Source organism: Nelusetta ayraudi, unplaced genomic scaffold (genome assembly GCF_046127955.1).
Source record: "Nelusetta ayraudi isolate G7.1 ecotype Tasmania unplaced genomic scaffold, CSIRO-AGI_Nayr_v1 ptg000084l, whole genome shotgun sequence".
Lineage (NCBI taxonomy): Eukaryota > Metazoa > Chordata > Actinopteri > Tetraodontiformes > Monacanthidae > Nelusetta > Nelusetta ayraudi.
The window spans coordinates 5,262,274-5,285,697 of NW_027466134.1; the positions used below are offsets into that span (position 1 = coordinate 5,262,274).

The 23,424-nt window shown below is 44.4% G+C and overlaps 2 protein-coding genes across 3 annotated transcripts in view; one reads left to right on the forward strand and one right to left on the reverse strand.

Moving 5' to 3' along the window:
- Positions 1–113: 113 nt before the first annotated feature.
- cyldl (cylindromatosis (turban tumor syndrome), like) lies at positions 114–10,817 on the reverse strand. 2 transcript variants are annotated; one of them, XM_076045694.1, is made up of 15 exons: positions 10,538–10,817; positions 9,414–9,880; positions 7,895–8,173; positions 7,692–7,770; positions 7,427–7,599; positions 6,388–6,523; positions 5,858–6,002; positions 4,839–4,949; positions 4,583–4,674; positions 3,311–3,374; positions 3,093–3,225; positions 1,933–2,041; positions 1,742–1,860; positions 1,194–1,407; positions 114–999 (listed from the first exon to the last, which is right to left on the reverse strand). In XM_076045694.1, the coding sequence occupies exons 2-15, from the start codon at positions 9,846–9,848 to the stop codon at positions 815–817; spliced, it is 2,274 nt and encodes a 757-aa protein (XP_075901809.1). In that variant the 5' UTR covers positions 9,849–9,880; positions 10,538–10,817; the 3' UTR covers positions 114–814. The 2 variants fall into 2 exon arrangements, with proteins under 2 accessions (XP_075901809.1, XP_075901810.1); XM_076045695.1 differs by lacking the exon at positions 10,538–10,817 and adding an exon at positions 10,356–10,510.
- A 765-nt stretch (positions 10,818–11,582) lies between these two features.
- The window catches only part of zc3h3 (zinc finger CCCH-type containing 3), a 48,835-nt gene continuing 36,993 nt past the window's right edge, over positions 11,583–23,424 (forward strand). The window contains exons 1-3 of the mRNA XM_076045693.1: positions 11,583–11,727; positions 12,358–13,660; positions 14,790–14,929. Coding sequence (XP_075901808.1) covers positions 11,682–11,727; positions 12,358–13,660; positions 14,790–14,929 — 1,489 coding nt within the window. The 5' untranslated portion in view covers positions 11,583–11,681. The remainder of the gene's footprint in view (positions 11,728–12,357; positions 13,661–14,789; positions 14,930–23,424) is intronic.

Sequence of the window (23,424 nt, forward strand, 5' to 3'; positions counted from 1 at the left end):
GTCCACTGCGTGGTCGTTATCTATTTTCATATTTCCGTTACAATGTCACCTACCTGTGAACCACTTTCCGTTTTCTTTACGTCGGCTGTTTAGAAGACACAACAGGTCAAACACAAATTTCCTCGATTTATTTGTTTTGCGAAGCGTACACAAATCACCACGACATTGGATGAGAGGCGGCGGAGGAGCGCAGCTCTCCGAGTACAACTGAGGGAGGTGCACTTGAAGAAGTCACACCGACATCGTGCACATTCTGAAAGCCCCAAGATATTGACAAACTCAGAGGGTTCATCGTGAAAAGAAGAAGAAAGCTCCTCCCAGCAGTGGCAGGTGAGTGAGGACTGTCTCTACATTTCAAAAGAAACGTGACTGGATTTAGAAACATATATATATCTCATACATAATCTCAATATATTCATTAAGATATGACTGACATCATTAAAATAGAAAATGCTAAAACAGCTGCTGCTTTAGCATGTAGCTGCTCGGACAATCAGACAATGTTTATTTTAGCGACATGGTGAAGAATATCTTGCTGGAGCTCAAACTGAGCATCAGAGTTTGGGAAGAGAGAAGATTGAAGTGAGTCGTGACATTGCTGTGAGTGCAGCCAATGATTGTGTGGCACAAACACCAGTCTGGTCCATCTCCTAATAAAATGGCCAGTAAGTGCAACATCAACTGGGGAATCATTAATAATATCTATCATATCACTGCGCCAGGTCAATGATTGTCACCTTCATCCCGGTGGTCCGGCAGCACGATTGAGCGCCCTGAGCGATAGACAGCATTACATCAACCAAACCGCCGCCACTCAGCGGTACAGGCATATGTTGGTGCTCTGGTAAAGGTACATGTAGGCGTCGCAGAAGAGGCGCTTGGCCACGCCCCTCATGTCCCTGGGCACCTGAGCCGCCAGCTCAGTGGGAGACATCTCGAGGTAGGTGCTGACCTCAGGGCAGGCGTGGACCGCTGGGATGTTGTAGCCATCGCCCTCTCCTGAACACACACACACACACACACACACACACACACACACACACACACACACACACACACACACACACACACACACACACACACACACACACACACATGGTCTTCATGAGGCCCAGAGGTCCCTGCCAGAAGAACAGTGCAGAGGAGGAGAGAGACAGAGAGAGAGAGAGAGAGAGAGAGAGCTGTGGTCTCACCTGATCGGTCGGCCATGCTGTCGAAGAAGATCCAGTCTTGGCTTCTTGGTCCGTACTTGACAAAGGACACGTAGTGGCTGGTCTCGATGCAGAGCACGGCAAACAGCTCCAGCTTGTCCCTGGTCACTGGGTGGGACGTCTTGTGTCCCAGGTAGCCTTGAGGGACGCTGACAGGAGCTCTGTGATGAGCCCGGCGCTGACTGTGGTCATGGACCTGAGGAAAACCAAGGGGAGAAAAATGAAAATATAAGTTGATTGTGAAAGCATTGCGCACGTGCACGCACCCACATATGCGCGCGCGCACGCACACACACACACACACACACACAAATATGTGTATGTATGTATATATATATATCTTCACTATTATATCCATCACTATAAGAAACTACATATACAGTATATATATCTAATAGTGATGGATAAAAAGTGAAGTTGAGGTACTTGGTCCATCTGAACTCTTCATCTGAATCCCCTCAACACCAACCACTTCCAATCAATATAGCTTTGAAGGTACTAAGTGGGCAGCCACCCAAAGGGAGAAGCACCTGAGCCGAGCACGTCTTGCAGAAGAATTTGAAACCGGCGGAGCTGAAAACAGGCTCTGTGAAACAGTCGGTGCACTCTTCCTCTGCCAGCTTTCCACACAGGATGCACTCCTGAGGTCCTGGAACGCCAGACACCAACGTCACTTCACGCCTCTGCTCTTATCGTTCCCGTTGCAGGATGTGAAGCCTACCTTCAGACAGAAGGTCTGTGATGTCGAGCTCCAGAGAGGGAACGATCTTCTCAAACATCTTGAACTTCTTGCCAAAGCGGGGCATCTGGAGGATGAGGCACGACGGCACCTGCAACAAGCAGAGCACAATGTGTTGGGCAGCGGCGCCAACATCACCTGCAGGAAGATCATCTCCCAAGCTTGGTGATTTACGATTGTCACCGGTTCAGTCACAATCAATGACTGATTAATGCATTCACTGGAGATCTTCTCCTAGGAATAATAAAGTGGTTGTTGATTCAAAGCAGATATGCTCAATGTGTTCTGAACCATCTGGATGTATTGTTTTATTGACTTGGTTGACTGTTTAAGAACAATTGAATCCCTTCGCTACTGTTATGACTCTGAAGGGGGTGTGAGCGGGTACATTTCCTTTCATTATCTGTGCCTGACTTGGGGTGCCAGCTGCTCAGCGAACCCAGTGGAGGTGAACAGTGCAGGTCTGCCTCCCTCAAAAGCCAGCAAATACCCAGTGCAACAACTCCATCATGCTCCATCATACAATTTTGACTTTATTCTCGAAATTTCACTTTCATACTAGGAATTTCGACGTTAACCACAAAATTTCGACTTGGATCTCGAAATTTCGATGTTAATCACAAAATTTCAACTTGAATCTTGAAATTTCTACATTATTCTTGAAATTTCGATTTGATTCACGAAAATTTCGATCTTACAAAATTTCAACTTTATTCTCGAAATTTCAACTTCATACTTGGAATTTCGACATTAATGACAAAATTTCGACATTAATCACAAAATTTCGACTTGAATCTCGAAATTTCGACATTATTCTTGAAATTTCGATTTGATTCACGAAAATTTCGATCTTACAAAATTTCAACTTTATTCTCGAAATTTCAACTTCAATCATGATATTTTTTAAAAAAAATTTTAAATGTAAACTTTATTCTCTGAATTTCAACCTTAATCACCAAATTTCGACTTCATTCTAGAAATGAAAACTTGGAAAAAAAAAGTCAAATCATGATTAATTTTCTCTTCTCGTGGCCCTGATTCTCTTCTGTACAAGTCCAGTGCCCTCACCGCGCACACACTTGAAAGAGATTAAAGCCATTTGACGCCGTCTGCACACAGAGTGTCAGAGAAGCGACGCTCACCTCAGCCAGTTTGAGTCCCGCATGGTAAAACGAGTGCTCCAGCAGCTGCTGCACAGTCGGCAGCAGCAGGTTGTTGTTCTGCTCCAGGAAGATCTGATAGCAGTAGCTCTCCTGCACCTTCCCAGCCGCTGATCTGATCAAAACAACAAGCTTTCACTCAAGTGTTTGAAATTAGGAGTGTAATGTTTAGGACTGTGGCTGCGGTGCTCTAACTGTACAGTTTGAGGAGAGGCTCCAAAGCAAGGATGTGTTGCATGATGACAGTGAGGAACTCCTCCGGATCTGAAATGACACGTTCACATTGCCGTTAACGTGACATCAGGTGCTGTCATGAAACTTTTCTGTCATTTGAGTAAATAAGTTGTTTGCTAGAAAAAAAGGTGAATCGTGATTAAAAGAAGGGATCAAGGTATCAGAATGGTAAATGCTTGTGATAATGCAAAGAGAGATCTGGGGTGGCGGGTGGGGGGGATGAAGGCAATCTTACTTGTATTAGTGTTGATAGCTTGAACATTATTGTTTAAAGTATAATATAGTGTTGATTGGATTTATTTGATTTATTTATTTATTTTGAACATGAAGGAAAATGAGAAAATAAAAGGGATGCAAAACCAAAACATACGAAAACATTTTTTTTTAAAATAGGATAAGTAAGCAAACACTAGTGAAATATAAATTAAAATAATGTTATTCATGTCCGAAAAGGGGTAGGAGGAAGTATAAACTTATGTGTACCTACCACTAAACTCAAATAAATATACAAACTTATGAACTAAATTAAGCTTATACAACTCCAGTCATAATACAGTGCAGGAATTCAACTGTAAGAACACTGGAGAAGATTTGTAAGTCTATATATATATATATATATATATATATATATATATATATATATATATATATATATATATATACATACATATATGTATATATATATATATATATGTATATATATTAATATAGATATAGATATTCATGTATGTCATGTATGACATCATGAATAGAATGATTGTAATAATAATTATAAATAGTATAAATAATAAAACAACAACAACAAAAATAATAACAACAATAATAATAATAATAATTATAATAATAATAATAATTTATTTTTAACTTTACTTAAAGCATAAGTGTGTAATATTAGGAGATTTTTGAAGAAGAATCACAATTTAGATTGCAGCATCTTTCAGTCTCTCCCCCTCCTGAGCTTGCCGGTGAGCTACGGTGGATACCTTGTCCACCTTCTTCTTCGCTGGTTTATTTGAAGACGTGCAGTCACCCTAATTGTGAAACATGCTGTCAGGCAGCTGGATTGTCCACACTAGGCTTCCTTAGGAATCTGGCGGGAGCGAGAGCCTCGATCAACTCTGTCTTTTATTCATGTATTTACGGGCGGTATATGCAGCTTTTACACAAACAAAGATGACACACCAAGGCAAATATCACCCAGTGGACCTTTAACATGAACTGCTGCACTTCATACAGACCTTTCTCATCTGTGGTGAACGAGTTGCTGTAGCCGTTTTTCTGCAGTTGCTGTCTGAGATTCATGATGTGCTGCCCGCGGACGAAGCCCTCACTGCAAGTGCAAGTGGACAGTGGGTGTGATGTAAACATCATGAACATGATCCCTCACAAAACGCATGCCTTGTAGAGAGAGAGAGAGAGAGAGAGAGAGAGAGAGAGAGAGAGAGAGAGAGAGAGAGAGAGAGAGAGTGAGAGAGAGAGAGTGCATGCACGCACCTGCGGAGGGGGTTGACAATTTGATGGAGCAGCGTCCTCTGGATGGGGATGTCCTGAGGTTCAGTTGACTTGAAGAGCATGGAGTCCAGCACAGAGGTGCAGGAGAACAAGCTGAGTGAGAGAGAACACAGGCGAGGATCTCACTGAGTTTACTCCAAGTCAAGACCCGGGGTTTTATTTGGATTGCAGCATTCTCATGTGAATTGCAATAGAAACTATTTAGCAGAGCATGTAGCACATGTACATTCACATAACGTTTAATATGTAAATATCTCGCTTTTTTTTCTGTACATACTTACAAATATTTTATTTTTGTCTACAGGTACTACCCAGAACATTAGAATATCCTGAAAAGGTTGTTGTATTTCTGCAATTCAACGTAAAAGGTGAATGTGACATATTATATAAAGGAATAATATGCAAATCAATATATTTCAAGTTTTTATTTCTTTGCAGCTTAGAAAAAAAATCAACTCAAATTTTATAATAATTTTCTGAGTTTGTGGCTTTGTGGTTTTAATAAGCTGAAAATCTTAATCAGCAAAGTTACAACAAGTATGTTAAATTGCCAAAATAAAACAACTTTTACTTGATATTCTCATTTTTCTGGTAGTACCTGTATATCTTCAGTTAATATAATTCTTGAACTTTTGCACTGTAGCCAATTTCTTTTTTCTTTTTTGTTGTTACTGTAATTATGCAAATGTTCCCATCGTGGGATCAATAAAGCTATATACTGGTTTGCAAGCTGTTGGCTAGTAGGTATTTTTTCATCAACTCAATCAAGCTTAAGGAAAATTGACTCATGATGATGATAAATTATCATTAGTTATTTGGTTTTCAACAATTAAAACAACCTTTTTAAAAATGCACGCAGACACGCACACACACACACACACACACACACACACACACACACACACACACACACACACACACACACACACACACACACACACAAGCGGTCAACAGCTTGGTGTGTCCAGTGTTTTGACTGCTAGCGTGTGTATCTTTCCTACCTGAAAAGCGCAGCATCCATGTAGCAGGAGTTGCAGTGGCCTTGGATTCCTCGCATCCGTCCAATCAGAACCTGATCAACCTGCTCTGCGCTGACGGGAGGAACCGTTTCTAGCCTTCCTGCGGCGCTCAACTCCATTTCAAACTCTAAGACAACAAGGCATAGTCAGCGCTGTCGCTCAGTCCATCCACGCTACTACCTGGCTACAAATGTAGCACTGCCCTCTGCTGGTCACACACTTGAAACACTACAAATGAAGTGTTTCATTCCGCTTGAGTTGAAACCGCCTCATCATATGTGCCTGCTCAACATAAGCTGACCTGCTGAGGGACAAGCAACTGACTTGTCCATCCAAGTAGTGGAAATAATGACAAATGGGAAATGCATAGAAACTAAAACTCAAGTGAAAAGTCAAACACATGCAGTTAAAATGACAAACGCCTTCACAAAGAGCCAACAGGTCCAAACTGAAAAGTGCGGTGGAGAATCCGACTAGCCAATCCGAGTCCTGGCGTTTTCTCATCCTCTTACCGTGATTGGCTGGCGTGCTCCTAAACCGTGAGTCGGGACGGCAAGCACTGAGCTTGACGAACATGGCTCTCCTTGGCAAACAGTCAAAGTATTGAACTCCTTTGAAACGACCGTCAATCACTCCCTTCTCTTCTTCCTGGTGACAGTTGCAAAACATCAGTGGGGTCAATTCCAAAACGCTTCAATGAGCACAGGCTCACCTGTTTCTATTGTTGTATAAACAGCATGAGAGAAACAGCTCTTACAACCCAAATAAAACAAAGTACAAATATAAATCTGTTTACGAAAAGGTACAAAAACTATTTCTAGACAAGTATATGGTTAGTGTTGGTTGGTAGTATTGGATAGTTATGTAGTATTTATGTGTATATATTATGTATTCATATGGATATCTGCGTAGTGTATGAATATGTCATACTATATTTTGCAATATTGTGTTATATTATGTTTATATTTATAAGGATATGTATGTTTTTATAATTACATGTTTATATAGATATTTATGTAGTGTCTAGTTGCTATACATTTATATGTGTGTGTTTATATATTATGTATTTATATGGATATCTGTGTCGCAATATTTGGCCATATTTTGCCCCAAACTGAAGAATAGTTAAAAGGGGGCAGAAAATTTAAAAAATATGTTTTTTTTTGTTTTTTTTACTTCTTCCTCCTCCTTTTTCCAACTGTGTGCGTTGTTTTGTCTTTTTTTTTTTGCATGTAATGTTTGTCGTACATGTTCGAAATAAATGTATTCAGTTAGTCAGAGTTGGAACAATATTTAAACCTGCCAAGTCTTCCTACTCAGTAACATGGATTTGCATGTGATGGTTTGGTGATGTACATATACTGTATAAAGTACAGGGTGATATCAACTTTGATGTTTATTAACATCAATCGAGACCTAATTTTTGTAAATGCTGACCTTTGACCCCCAACAAACAGGAAGTGAGCTATTTTCACTTGTTGTTATTATTATCATTATTATTATTATTATTATTTCTAGTAATAAATAAATGAATAAATGAATGTATTTTACCAGCTCTAGTCCTGCCATGGTTTCCGGTATCCCCGGCAAGTTTCCAATCCAGCGGACAGTGCCGTATAACTTCTTTGCATCCCAAGTCAACTCAACCAAAGTGCCCAAACTTATATCGGTGTACAAATCCTCTTCCTGTTCCATCGGCGGGGAGTCCACCTCGCTCTCTTGCTCTGCAACGAAAGGTTTATTCGGACTCAGTCGTGTCACTCGTGGGATAAATGCTCTAAACGTAGCAACAGTGTTGGGTTAGAAGTGCTCAAACCTGAAGGCACCTCCCCTTTAGCGAGCTGGTTCAGTGGAACTTCCATCTCACCCCCCCTCATTCCGTTGTCATCCGTGTCCTGCGAACAGTCGCGACAAACAAGCGAGACGCAACGTCACGGTCGGAGCCTGGCACTGACGGCGACAGAGCTTCCATTTCCGCTTTGCTCTTTTCTTTGCATTATTACTTGGAAATGAACTCACAGTGGAGATCCGGACCATCGTCTGTCCGTCTTTCTCTTGTATGTCCATCACCATTCCATGCCGCAGTTTATTAGTCGTGAAGTAGGTAACCCTGTCCCCGACAAACAGTTCTTCGGTGTTGGGGTGTGCGTAGGCTTCGGCAGTGGGAGGAGGGGAGGAGCTCTGGGCCACTGGTATGATTTGGGAGAATGGCACAAAAATGCCACAATGTTGCTGGCAGGAAAAGAACTTTTTGTAATGGTGGCTTCCATCCGAGCTCCCCTTGCCTATGTCTTTGCCCTGTGAAATCAAGTCAACAATGAAGTCATAATGCGGTGGTTTTTCAGCCTTTCCACTTCATAAGCACTCAGTCTCACCTGGACCCTTGTTCTAATAAAACGTAAGAAAAAGAACCGCTGAAATCAAATGGTCACTTGAGCAGAAAGAAGCAGGAAGTCAAGCTTTCAATGTGGATGAAAACTCTAGCAGTCTTTTGACCAAACTCATTTGCAGAAGTCAGACGTCACTGTTGCAGTGCATCCAAAGCAACAGCAAAGGCTGAGGATTGGTTGAATGTTGAGCAGAGGTGTGGACTCCTGATGCACACAGGACAAGAAGGTGCAGGCCAGGCAGGCCCGTCCACTCCTTCACAGTGCGGCCTCAAGCCAGGGAACGACAAACACTCAATGGCTCTTTGTCCATGCTATTAGACGACTAATTAATCTAGGAGACTAATTAATCTAGAGAATCTTGAAATCTTTCAAACGAGTCATTATTATGACTGAGAAGTTGTAGTCGAGACGGCGACCGAGACCTTGTCAAGACCACAGAGCATTGAGATCCAGACCAGACCAAGACTTTATATATCAGAGAAAAATAACAATAAAACGGAAGAAAATGACCCGTATCTTTTGTAAATTCAACTTTGCTTCTGAATTGAACAGCAACATCTCTTTTCAGCAAGGAATCTTTTAACCATTTTCTGCTTTGCCAACTATTTTGAACCATTTTCAGAAAAACTTTTCTTCGTAAAATTAAACGAAATAAGGCGGCAGGGTGTCACTCTGGATGTCACCAACAGAGCATAAAACTCTTTCAACTTATCTTATTACCATTGTATATATCACATCATTCTCATCATTATCATTGCAGTGTTGGCTGAGTCTCGACTGGTCTGGATCAAAAATCCCCAGAGTCCCCAGAGTCCGAGACCCTCAACAAGTGGTCTTGAGGAGGGATCAATAAAGTTTCATTGAATTGAGACCAAGACCAATCTCCAGTACTACAACACTATGATCGACTCAGGAGCATAGCAAATTTTAAAGGATGGTATCAGCAGTAAGAAACTATTTGACTGAATATAAATCAGGTTGTAGAAAAACTGTTTAAATTGTACAATTTCACTTCTACAAACCCCAACTGAATTCACTGCTTGTGAATCACTGTAACAGAGAACTATTTTCACAGTAAATCAGGTGATAAAAAAAAGAACTTTTAAACAAAATCAAGATCTTCAGGGAGAAAAACACGTGAATCCTACCTGCAGTTCAATGCCGAAGAACCTCCCTGACAGGGGAGAGGAGAACGTTGGCTCCGTCAGACTCCCAATGAAGCGAATGATGCCTTGGACCTTCTCTCCATCACTGTACACAGTGACTGCAGTGTCCACAGCGAGCTGCTGTGCTGCCTGGAGAGCATGTCGATCTGTCAACCACTTCAGCCTCTCTGCATTACCGTCCACGGCGTTCAGCAGCTCGGCCTCGTCCACACTCAGCTCCCGCAGCAGGTCAACCTCCAGGTCATAGGACAACGCCGACAAAGCATCCGCGACGAATACAGACACTTTCTTTGGCTGCCTTCTACGTGTGGTTAGAGCTGTGTACGTGTTAGAGTAGCATATGCTGCCAGGTTTGATGTGCGCTGGGTACTGAGGTTGCTTGATGATGATGAAGTACTGGTGAGGTCTTGCTGCCATTGCTTCACTGGGTCAGAGGATGATGCACCTTCCTACACACACAAAGTGGGATAAGCACAGGCTGGTTTTTCTTTCATTTTCACGACTATTGACATTGTAGATTGTCATCACTCAAGGCATCGAAACTGAATGAACACATCCACTGGAATATGGATTCAACAAACAAAAAATTGTGAAATCACTCAAACAAGTTTTATATTTTAGATGATCAAGAATAGCCACCCTTCATATAAAATATATACAACATCACATATTTAGGATTTTTTTTTTCTTTCGTCACATTAATCCACATATCCTGCTCATATATTTCATGTGTTCAGTGTGCATCTGCAGTGTAGAAAGCAGTCAAGATAAAGAAGAAACAGATGTGTCAACACTGTTGACTGCTAGTGTATACATATAAAGTACACGGTGGCATCAACTTTGCACTTTCCTTCTCGCACACACACACACACACACACACACACACACACACACACACACACACACACACACACACACACACACACACAACGACGCTGACTGACCACAGAGAGTGAATGTGAAACTGATAATTAGCTAGCTAATAATGCGATCCCCTGATAATATTTTCTGCCTTGAATTGTTACATTCAAGGCAAATTAACGCCACACTTGTTCACCTGTTAGCTTTAGATTTCACCTAACTTGCTTCCTTTCTTTCTTACTTACTACTGTCGTCGTTCGTGTCCCCCGCTGCGTTTTACTTTCACTTCCCTTTTCTCGTCATTTCGCAGTCGGTGTCTGTGACTTTCCAAAGCTTCACAACTCCAATTAGAGACAAACACAAGCGGCGTCGGCACACGGTCGACTACCGGCCTAAATTCTGCACAGTATTAGCTTTATTTTAATCTGATCAAGCAGCAGACGCATAACAGGTTGTGTAAAGTTGATAAGCGTTGACGACCAATAACAACTACGTGGTGTTTGTTGTTGTTGTTCCACAGCGTTGTCTTGCAGGCACATCAGCGACACCGTCCGTCTGTGTGCGTCACACAGTGACTCTTCTTGAAGTTGTAAATCCAGCGGTTTCGGAGAAAAAACAAACACGATTGTTATTTGAACGATAACTTTTATTTTGAAATTAAAAATTAAATTGCATTCATTTACGTTTTGGTAATCAGTTGGTTTTGTCTCCGATTGTGCAAAGCGCGCCGATGATGTGAGCCAGCGTTTTATAAACTAAAGTTGATTGATTGATATCACCATCGATAGTGAGGACAACTTAAACACACGATACAGACATTAGTACAAATTGATTTAAATGTTTACAGGCTGCATTAACATACCCCCCCCCCCTCCCCCCCCATTGTTGATTGACGTTTAGGTCCTTCTAAACCAACATAGTCGATCTTTACGCAGTGAACATAAAGGTTTAAGTCTTTGTTGGATTTCCAGGCGTTTGATGCAACCATGAACAAAGTTGATTCACGCTTTGTCACTTTGATCTTTTGGCATCAAGGTGTAAACAGAAGAAATGATCGAATTAAGCCGGGATGCTGATCAAATATCAAAAATAATACATCTGGGTCCCGAGAAGATATACTTTAGACAACAAATAATTTTAATCAATTAAAATCTATTTATACATACATATAGTTTTAAAATTAATTAATTTATTTTAATTTATTTTATTTTTTTTTAAATAGTCTTCAAATTAAGGCAAGTTTACTTCGATGAAATGGTCGCCTGTAAGTCAATCCTCCGGAAAACACTTCTCAGTGTCCTGTGTTCTGATTGGGCTGTTTGACATACGTCAACCGTATGCGCAAATAGGTTCGTCGCAGTGTGATGACGACAGAATCGAGTCGTAAACATGGACGAGAGAGAAGCGTTGAAGAGGCAAATCGAACTTCTACAAAGTAAACCTGCCTTTGTCTTTTATGTCAAACGACCTTTTCAAACTGAAGTGTGTCGGAACAGTCTTGGCATTTGGTCGCTACTGAGTTCAGCCCTGTTTAAAATGTGTATTTGTAAAACTGTACCTCCCCAAAGTGGGAAATATCTACTATCCGGCGATATTAACGGACGATATAAACTGGTGCGCGTGTGGATTCTATATTCAACGTTAGAGCCAAATTAATTGTCCACCAACTTAATGGTAACCCGGGTAACTACCATGTTATGTCACGTTACTGTGAGTCATGATTACATGTACGAACAAGGCTCGAGTCCCAACAAGTAGCGGATATAGATAGCGGTTATAAAGGAGCGAGTCGCGCGTGTCAGAAAACATCGACGCCAAGACAGCTGCTGAGAACAGCGGATGAAATTAAAATAGCTTGTCTGCTAATGTATGTATATATTAAATCTACAAATTGTTTTGAGAAACACTATCTTGTTGTTTACAACTGTAAAACACAGCTGTAACTGTACTGCACTCCACTATGTTTTTGTTTTTATTTTACATTTGCAAGTAATATTCTAACTCATTCTCTATTGTTCCCCCTTCTTTTCTTCTTCTTCTTCTTCTTTTTTTTTTTTTTTTAAAGATCTCATTGATAATCATAAGAGCATCCATGGTGACGCTCCCACTGGAAGAGTTCAGCAGAGGATGGTTGAGGCGTCCACGTCGACGAGAGCTCACGGCTCCTCTTCAGTCCATCCAGCCTCCTCCAGGATGGGACCGGATGCTCCTCAGAGCTGCGCCAGTTGGAGGAAAACCTACTCGCTGAAAAATAAGAACCCCCAGCCCTCGGTTAGACCTCCGTCCGTCGTCTCGACCTCCGCTTGTTCGGCTGTGTCCGGGGACGTTGGGAGGAAGGAGGAGGCAAAGAGTGTTGCAAGCGTCAGGGAGGTGAACACCGGGAGACGGAACACAGACGCTTTGGCTAAATCTAAAACAGACACGGCTCTAATGGAACATGCACATCAAAAAGGAGCGATTGTTTCATCGGCCGCAAGTTCTCAACACCAAGTGCTTCTCAGAGGGACTCAAAAACGTTCCCCTGGGGAGAAAGAGAAACAGAAGAAGGTTCCTGGAGCAGCTCCTACGTCAATGAGCTCCCAGCAGCTGCAGGCCAAAGCTTTGCTCATCAGTAAAACCGCCGGCGAGACTGAAAAAGCTGTCAATCCATCAACGTCAGCCAGCGTTGCAACACCGCCCGCCGCTCCGGTGGCCAAATCATCGAAGCCGCCCCCCTGCAAACCCGCATGTCGCAGCAGCCGCGACCACGTTGGCGCAGCTTTTTTAAGGAAGTCCCAGTTCACCTGGGTGAAGAAGAGGCCGGATGTGGGAGGAGCGGGGGAGAAACAAGCGAGCCGTCTGTCGCCTTCGCCAGTCAAAGCCGCGACTGCGTCGACATCGTCAGCCCAGGCCAGCGGTGGAAGCGTCCCCGTGGCCGCGGTGGGCAAGAAAACCCCTGGCAGGAAGTCCCTCCGCAGGCGAAGCCCCGGCGCCGCCGCCCCAAAGACCTCCAAGTACAGGTGGGTCTCCTCCTCCGCCGGAGCTCAGGCCAGAAGCTCCCGCAAATGGGCGTCGCCTAAACCCGCGACTCCTCCAGCGGTCAAGGCCGAGCCCCTCAGAAAAGCCAGAGCGGCCTCCAGAACGCCACCCTCTGTCAGCAGCCGGTACCGCTGGAAGGCTGCGTGTCAGAGCGCCACGCTGGCAGCAGAGGGCGCCGCAGCGTCCCGACGGAGATCCAGCGTCTGGCTCCGAGGAGGCCTTGCTGCTTCCTCATCTTCAGCCCAGAGAACCTCACACCTGCCCTCCTCTTACTCCTCCTCCTCCTCCTCCTCCCCCGGGGCGTTCAAGCTACGCAGCAAGATGAAAATCATCCGCAGGTCCGCCAGCAGGTGAGTGCAGGAGTCTCACCAACCCACACCAGCAAGCTTTGATTCCGCTCTTCCTTTGTTTCTCATTTTTATGGGGTCGGTTATTGTCAATTCTTTGCAATCAGCTTGTAAAAACAAACAAACAAAAACCCTTACCAACAAATTTGCACAATATGTACTCTCACATATATACACACATATATATATATATATATATATACATATATATATATATATGTATATATATATATATGTATATATATATATATATATATATATATATATATATATACATATATACATATTTTTATATATATATGTATATATATATAAAAAGGTACTTCCCAGAACATTAGAATATCCTGAAAAGGTTGTTGTATTTCTGCAATTAAACTTAAAAGGTGAGTTTGACATGTTATAGGACTAAAGGAATAATATGCAAATCAGTATATTTCAAGTTTTTACTTCTTTGCATTTTGCTGATCAGGTCTTGCAGCTTAAAAAAAAACCCTCAAATGTTATAATAATTTTCTGAGTTTGTGGGTTTGTGGTTTTAATAAGCTGAAAATCTTCATCAGCAAAGTTACAACAAGGAACTGCTTGAGATGTCAATTTGTGTGGAATGGCTCAATGAAATGTGTTGCTTTCATCTTTTATGTTAAATTGCCAAAATAAAACAACTTTTACTTGATATTGTAATTTTTACGGGTAGTACCTGTGTATACACATAATATCTCTCGGAATATTTGAAATACAAGGACTATAAAAGAACTAAAAAAAAAACCCCCACAACTAAACAATATTTGCTTTAAATTATTCTTCCCAATTATCATTATTCATTAATCAACCATGTATCCCTGTAATCACGAAATATTAACGCCTTCAATATTTTTAATGTACACTTTTCCAAATCAACTGGCGACTTGTCCAGGGTGTCACCCTGCCTTCGCCCTAAGACAGCTGGGATAGGCTCTAGCAGACCCCCGTTACCCTGAATAGGAATAAGCGGGTATAGAAGAAGATGATGATGATGATGATGATGATGATGATGATGACTTTTCAAATCATCCCTGAGCCTCATTAACTTTAACTTTATGGATTTACATGGCACTTTTCAGTCAAAAAGTTGCGTCTTGTTCTCCGCCCACAGCGGCTGCAGCCCCTCAGCAGCGAAGCTTCCACAGCGAAGCCGAGCTCACACCTCGCCGCTGAGGAGGACGCCCTCCAGGGAACTGGTGGCGTTCGGTCGACACAAGCTGAGGCGGCTCAACACGGCCCTCCCAAAGACACGTGAGTCTGTAGTGGTCATCATGTGCGTCCTTTCATTTTCTACAAACACACACTGCCAGTCAAAGGTTTGGACTCATCCTTCTTCTTGAAAGGCTTTTCTTTGATTTCCTTCCTTTCTTTGGTCGTCATGGAGTGATATGCAGTGTTAACTGCATCCACACTGCATTGGACTATAACACAGTGTCACACAGACACCTGGGTAACAACACAGAGCTCAATCATAGCACTGTCAGTCTGTCAACATGGGCTGTGTCTCAGTTCAGGGTCTGCATCCTTGGAAGGAAGCGTCCTCTGTCTGAAGGAAGCGTCCTCTGTCTGAAGGATGCGTCCTTCCAAGGACCCGGCCCAGAAGGACCGACCCAACCCCGCCTCCCCGATAACCACACGGGACGGTCTAGCCTTTGGCGTATTTCCTGGTTGCATCACCGCCGTTCCCTCCTGCTGGCCAACCCCGGAAGTGCATTTTCATAGCATCAAGCAAACCATTCGTTCGCCATCTAACAATGGCGTTGAATGTTCAAATCAGTAAAAATCCTACGTTAAAAACTGAATATTTGATGTGAAATTTCAATACTTTAATATATACGTGGTGTCTTTGCCAGTAGATGGCGCTAATTTCAGCCGACTTCCCAGGATCCCAGGATGCTTTGCAGCAGCACGCAGAGCATCGTGGGATACAGAAGGAGGTGAAGGATAGTAGCGGTGCAGCCTTGGTGCTAACAGTAGGGGGCATTTGGAGCGTCCTTCTGACTTTTGGGAATTGGGAGGAGCCTTTGCGCAGTGCTATGACTCAACTTCCTTTCAAATGCAGCCTTGGAAGGATGCAGAACCTGAACTGAGACACAGCCACGGTCACTCACCCCTGTTTTACACCAGAAGCGTCTGCAGAGCGTCAGCCGAGTGACCGCGTTGATGCTCTGCTCACGCTCCAGCAGCCTCCCACACAGGACGCGTTTTACGAGCAGAGCGTCTCGCGAAGCGGCTCGATCGGTTCACGCGAGGATTGCAAGATCGCGCGACAACCCAGGTAGTTTTCGTGTGTTTTTAAAGAAAACAACAATGAAACAAAACATCGATACTTCGAGACACTGTCCCAACAGTGTCTCGAAGTATCGATGTGTGTAAAAACGAAAAATAATAATAAACCGAACTGCTGGCATCATACAAAATGCAGGTATTTAAAGTATAGATGCATTTTGTTCATCATAGTTTGAGATTCAAAGTGAAATCTGTTTTTGTTTGACGGCTGACCTGAACAGCGTTGAAGCCGATGCGTCACGTTGATGTTTCACAGTAAAGTACAGCACATATAAATACAAAATCCAGTACATTGTGTGTTATGATGAAAATCAACCGGATCCACCGTGTTTTTACACCATTGACTTCCTGTCTGAACGATCCCACCTGCTGCGATTGACGCAGGAGGGACGCGGCAAGCGTCAAAGAATAAATTCTGGCGTTCTTTTCCAGCGGCTCGCGCTTTACTGCTTCTGGGACGCTTCTGAAACGCGGCCGCTCTGCGCCTGGTGTAAACCTGCTCATTGACTTTAGTGGCCGCGTTTCACTGCGTCGACGCGGACGCTCTGCTGACGCTCTGCAGACGCTTCTGGTGTAAAACAGGGGTCAGACTCGTGGCGATGGCGCTCGACGGCGGCGCTTTGCCCACAAGCTGCCTCGGATCAAAGAGCTCTCCGGCCTCGTGACTGTGCTACCGGCGACGTGCAGCAGAGGGCAGCAGCTCACACCTCATTGTGCCGCTGCCAGGAAGACTCTCCCCGGGGGAAGCCAGGCGAGGTGGAGAGGGGAGGAGGGGGGGGAGGGGAAGGGGAAGGGGAGGGGGGGAGCTAATTGATTGCCCAATTCAGCCATGATGGCAAACAAGTGCAGATAGGCAGTAATTTGCAGGGCTGCAGGCAGCCAGTGGCGCTGCTATCAAGCCTGGGCACCCCCCCCTCCCAGTAGATAAAAAAAAGGAGCTAATGCATAATTATCCTTTTGCAAATTGGATTGTTTTAACGAACTGTAGCATATAGGCCCAACCTGATGGAAAGCAATCATTGTTTTTACTGTCTCCCCCCCACCCATCCCCCCACCCCACACCCCCCTGCAGTCATGCTGCAAGTACCCGGGCGCTACTCACGCCCATCATGGTGTAATCTGCTGCACTCAATGGAGTCAGAAGACATTAGAGAAGCCATCACTATTAACATTAGGCTTTATTCACGCCGCTGGCCCTGCCAGCATCACTCTTGCACTGATTCCAGAGAACTCCAATCAGAAAAACACCACCACCACCACCTCCTCCTCCGTTACTCACTCTTTATCAGCACCTGTCAGGTGTCACGCCAAACACAGTGTCCTGAAGGCCCCTCTGACACTGGACACCACCGGCCTCGCTCATCAAACACCGGACACCCACGACGCACAGAGGGGGAAGAAGTTGTTGGAGAGCGAGAGGGAGAGCGAGGGAGTGAGCGAGCGAGCGAGGGCCGTCTGCGTCTGCGATAAGAGGCGCTAATAAAGAGCAAATTGAATTACTAATGACGGGAAGCCGAGTCCCTATAGAGGAGCCCGTTAGAAGGCAACCTTATGACCACTTGCACACGCGTGATAATACCCCTCGCAAACACAATGCGTCTTAATTTCCTCGCCGGATGGTCAGCTACGCCCCCCCCCCCCCGACCACCCTGCAAGCCCCCCCGAGCCTGATGCTTCTCCCGCCCCCACGCACTTATCTGTGCTTTAATTTAAAGAGGGCATAAACTCCCGGAAAGACGCTTTTTTTTTTGCAGCGGCGGCGGTGGCGGCGATAAAGAATTGAGAGAACGTGCGTGCCTATGTGCACGTGTGTGTGTGTGTGTGTGTGTGTGTGTGTGTGTGTGTGTGTGTGTGTGTGTGTGTGTGTGTGTGTGTGTGTGTGTGTGTGTGTGTGTGCGTGCGTGCGTGCGTGCGTGCGTGCCAGGAGACGGCCCGTGCTGCCCAAATAATCTAATAAAGCAGATAGACGTCAGAAACGGTCCTGAAGGCAGAGAGGGAGAGAGTGCTGAGTTGCAGCACCGTGCGCCTGGGCCGCCTCCTGGAGGGTCTCCATCCCTCCGTCCTCATCCCTCCATCCCTCCGCCTCATCCCTCCATCCCTCCATCCCTCCACCTCATCCCTCCCTCCTTCCCTCCCTCTCTCCCTGCTCGCTACGGCTGCTCATCCTCCCGCCGTGACTTTTTAACGCCCGGTGAGTTGACGCTCACTTTTTCCTCTTTGGAAATCACTTTCTCTTTTGACTGAGTCACTCTCAGTAGATTTAGGTGTCAGTTATTTCCCCTCACAAAAACAAAAGAAAAAAACAAAATTTCCGCAAGATTTCGGGTTGATTTTACGAGATTTGATAAGAATTTGTCAAAATTTTAGAAATTTGACTTTATTTTGCAAAAGACTGCCATCTCTCTCTCCCTCTCTCTCGCTCGCTCTCTCTCTCTCTCTCCCTCTCTCTCTCCCTCTCTCTCTCTCTCGCTCTCGCTCTCGCTCTCTCTCTCCCTCTCTCTCCCTCTCTCTCCCTCTCTCCCTGGTGGTAGCTCGCCCGCCACCTTTGCCCTCCCGGCCCGGCGTCAGCTTACCAACACCCTCCGCCTTCCTCCCCTCCACCAGCGAGTCATTACAACAGGAGGCCCCGCCCCCCGGGCTGTTGTTACCATTGCCCGCAGTGATCCCATTTATTTCACTCATAAATCATAGCAGCTCCTCTGCTCCGGGGGGGCCGCGCCCTCGCCGACATTTCACTTTCCTCTCTACTTTTTTTCCGGGACCGTGCGGACGCATGCCGTGGGGTGGGGGTGGGGTGCTGGGTGGCGGGGGGCGCTGCGCTCGCAGGGCACCGCTGCATCATAATGCTCTGTTTTGTAAATGGAGATCAGCCGAATGAATTTTCCGCACGTTGCTTCGAGCAAATGGAATCACGAGTACGCAATCTGTTTCTGCGCAGAGGTGACGACTGCTTTGTGTTGGTGCCCGTGTGGTTTGAAGTGTTTGCTGGGGTTGCTCCATGAAATGTCATGGCCACGCAGCGACACCTACGTATGTGCTTAAATGCTAACCGCTAACTATGCTCTGAAGATGTGCGACGCGACGCCAATGCATCACCGGCTGTGTTTCCATGACAGTTTTTGGCAAAATAAAAGCCACATTTCTTAAATTTTCCATAAAGTGCAGTTGTCATCATCAGAATCAGAGCACTTTGTCTGTTCGTGCTCCATTCAAGACTCTACATAGTGCAAATAAAATAGAAGCATGCAAAAAAAAAAATTAAAATAACAAGCAAAAAAAAAAAAGGGCGTTGTGAACGGCTGTAAACATTGTGCAAATGCAGCAGTGTGAAAAATAATCTTCCTCTGTGAAGACTTCTTGCACACCGGCAGCGAATTTCACCGGAGCAAAAACGCAGCTGTTTATTTTTTCCCCTCTTTTGTGTGAAATTTTGCGGCGGTGAAAAAGGCGAAGGGCAGTCACAATGATGTTGGCGCGTCGATGACGTCACATCGCAACTTCAGCAATGTTCTCTCCCTCTGCAAACGTGGAGCCGGTTCTGTATCAGTTGCATCAATAACAACGAGCTGGGACAGAAGCAAAGGAAACAGATGTGCTCAATCTAAACAGACGCCGTCACTGAGCTAACGTGGTTTCAATGTGTGTGTGTGTGTGTGTGTGTGTGTGTGTGTGTGTGTGTGTGTGTGTGTGTGTGTGTGTGTGTGTGTGTTGCCGTTTCTCAGAACTTTTCTATCGGCCAAATGATTTTATTTAGATGGTGCGTGCGTGTGTGTGTGTGTGTGTGTGTGTGTGTGTGTGTGTGTGTGTGTGTGTGTGTGTGTGTGTGTGTGTGTGTGTGTGATTGTCCCATCAGTTGCTTTTCCTCATACCGTTCTTTGAATGCCATTCCTGAGCGCTGTCACAGTATCGTCATCACAAACACACACACACACACACACACACACACACACACACACACACACACACACACACACACTTGCCCTTACGACACAGTCACACAGGGCCGTGCTGCTCATTCCTGGCCACTTTCTCAGGCTCTCTGTGTCCAACAGGTGTCTGTCTGCCTGACTGTCTGTCTGCCTCTCTGTCTGTCTGTCCCTGCTGCCTTTCTGCTGATTTGCAGATTTTCTTTCTTTCTCGTTCTTTTTATATCCGCCACCATTTGTCTCGCGCACAAACAGATGTGTGTGGGCCAAAGCAAACAAACAATGAGTATTTTTTATTTTTTTTTTGTATTTAACAAAAAACAAATGATTGCGTTGCCACAGCTATGAAGCTTATTTACCTTCAAAAAGAGACTATATACATACATATACATGAATTTAGATTCTTTTTTCTTTTTCTAAAAAAAACCAAAAAGTGGTATTTAGATGATATGAAGTGAAACTCACTGACTAAATGGGGAACCATGGTGACGCTGATCCAGTCCGTCAAGGTCTGTTTGGAGCCCAGAACCTCTTTTTTTTTTTTTTGCAGCCTTGCAAACTTATTAAAGGTACATCTTTTGATACAATGTTACATTTTAGATTGCATTGAGGGCAGACAAGAAAGTTGGTATTAGTGGTAAATAATAAGTTTTGTTAGAAATATTTTTTAATTAGTTAACATTTTCTCTCTCTCTGTCTCTCTGCCACCCTGGGTGGGTGTGTCTTTGCCCAGTGAGTGAGTCCAATGACCATCAAGTGTTGAAATGTGTTGTGCGCCCAGACACTGTAGCCTGAGATGACAGCCACTGGCTCCCCGTTAAGGAGGCAAACGTGTTGCGGCCGGGTGTCCTGATTAGAGGCCATGTGCCATGTGGGCTGTCGGAATAAATCAGAAACCTAATAGGCGGAGCCTCCTCATTATTTGAGAACTCACTGAAGGAGAAGCTCTGATTGGTCAAAGGTGTGTCAGAGGGGATTTGAGTTGCGTTGTCCTAAATTACAGGCATGTGATTCATAAAGGTCATGTGACTTAATAATAATGGATTGGTTTTAATACGGCGCTTTACATTGAGCCCATCATCCATTCACACCACATTCACAGTGGACGGAGTGGGTTTTGAACCACCAACCTTTGGGTTACTGGACAACCCGCCACACCTCCTGAGCCACAGTCGCCTTCTCTTGGCAGATGATGGCCTGACAGGAGGCATTTGTTATCTGACAAAGGGACGAATGCATTTTGTTTCATGAAGAACGGTGATTAAAGGACCTGCTGGTTTTTGTTTTTTTTTAAATTATAAAACAAAGCAATTTTGGCCATTATATTCATTATGAAGTCGTGTTTCCAGAGTCATTTCAATAAAGAGCTAAACACCCTGGTGGTCCAGGCGTGGTTCTGGGTGGTTCTAGGAGGTTCTAAGAGCTAAACACCCTGGTGGTCCAGGCGTGGTTCTGGATGGTTCTGGGTGGTTCTAAGAGATAAACACGTGGTTTTAGATGGTTCTGGGTGGTTCTAAGAGCTAAACACCCTGGTGGTCCAGGGGTGGTTCTGGATGGTTCTAGATGGTTCTAAGAGCTAAACACCCTGGTGGGGCTTCAAAGACACTCATTTGATTGCAACTTTGCTGTGCTTCATTTTCCATTGACATTACAGCAACATGTTTTCTCCATGATATCCCAGGATAGATTGTTTCCTCACCACAACCCTGCATCCATCTGCTGCTGCTCCGCTACCCCCCCCCCCCCCGGCTCACTGTAGAAGCCACTGTAGTCCACCAGTCAAAATGTTTGCGTTTGTCCCCCCCGGCCTATAATAATAATAATAATAATAATGATGATAACAATAATAATAATAATAATAATAATAATAATAATAATAATAATCATAATAATACGTGTTTAGAACGGAGTGCAGACACGGAAATCAAGCAGCGCTCGCCAAACAGAGGCGAAGTCGACAACGTACCAAATAAGATTCACCCGTCGAAGCCGAAGTGACGTTTTCAAATGGAAGCGTTACCCTCGGCGCTGTTTGTCAGCGTGTCTCCCGTTGTTTTTGTCAAGGCGCGAGTGTAAAAGTGGAGTCTTGTGTTACTCAAAGTGTGTGCACTCCGCTCGGGTGCGGGCCGGGAGAGAAGTCACCGAGCCGTCAGGAGCCACGCCGTAAATCTGCCGCTTTTGTCAGCTGGGGAGCAGACTGGCGTAGCTGTCCATTCCTCTCAGCCGGCTCTGACCCCCCCCCCCCGACCCTCTGGCAGTAACTCTATCTCCCGCCAGCGCTCCTCCATATGTCTGCACACACTGATGTGTTGCCATAATAATCATTTAGAGTTTGCCGTTTACGTGGGAAGACGAGCGCCGCCTGAGGAGCGCCCGGCATGTTAATCATGTAGTGCAGTGACATGGGCCTGGACACATGGGGAGGCCGGAGGTGTGACTGATGGCAGGTTCAGACTGGGGGGGAGGGGGTTTGGCGCTGGTTGCTGGTTGCTGTGGCCACAGTTTGGGCCTTGGCATAGTGGGGCTGGTCAGTGCTACACCACTTTCTGAACGAGTTCTATTCTTTTCATTTGACTTTGTGGTTTGTTTCAAACATCTTAAGGGTCGTGTGGATGGAGGCCCTGGACCGAATTACAAAAAATAAATAAATTAGTCAATGAATACGTTCATTAAAAAATGTACACCAGCAGCCACAAATTTGGACACCCACTATGAGTGTAATGTCTCATGACTGTTGACGTTGCAGTTTCTCACTGAAGGCATCAAAACTACGTGTGAACACACATGGAATTATGGAGGAAACAATAAAGGTTCCAAATAACTCATTTTGTATTGAAATTCTTCAAAATAGCCGCCTTCCATAAAAAGAATATTCACAGTTATTGAAGGTGTTTTTCTTTGCTGCATAATGACGTACAGCACTAACTGAAAAATTTGAATATGAAGTAAAAGTTGTTTTATTTTGGCAATTTAACATAGAAGATGAAAGCAACACATTTTATTGAGCCATTCCACGCAAATTGACATCTCAAGCAGTTCCTTGTTGTAACTTTGCTGATTAAGATTTTCAGCTTATTAAAACCACAAACCCACAAACTCAGAAAATGAGAATACTGTGAAAAGCTTCAGTTTTGTAGCTTCAAAGAGTCCAAAGAATCCAAAACCCCTGCAAAAGGCTCCTGAGCCTTTTAACAAGTCTGTGTTGGGTTGTTGGCTCAGAAGAGTTCACACATGGGCAAATACAACAACCTTCACAGGAGATCCTAATGTTCTGGCTAGTACTGTATATCTTGCTCATATAGTTGATGTCTTCAGTATCTTTCTGCAGTGGAGAAAGTTGTAAAGATAAAAAAAAAAAGACAAATTTAATGGGAAGTTGTGTCCAAACTTTTGACTGGTGGTGTAAACAGTGATCAAAATCAAAAACTTAGATGTGTAAAATTTACCATTTTAAATATGTGCCCGTCTTCTCACCACAGATCGTCTGAGGCGAGAAGGTTGCCATTTGATTTTGAACTGCTTGTAGTGACA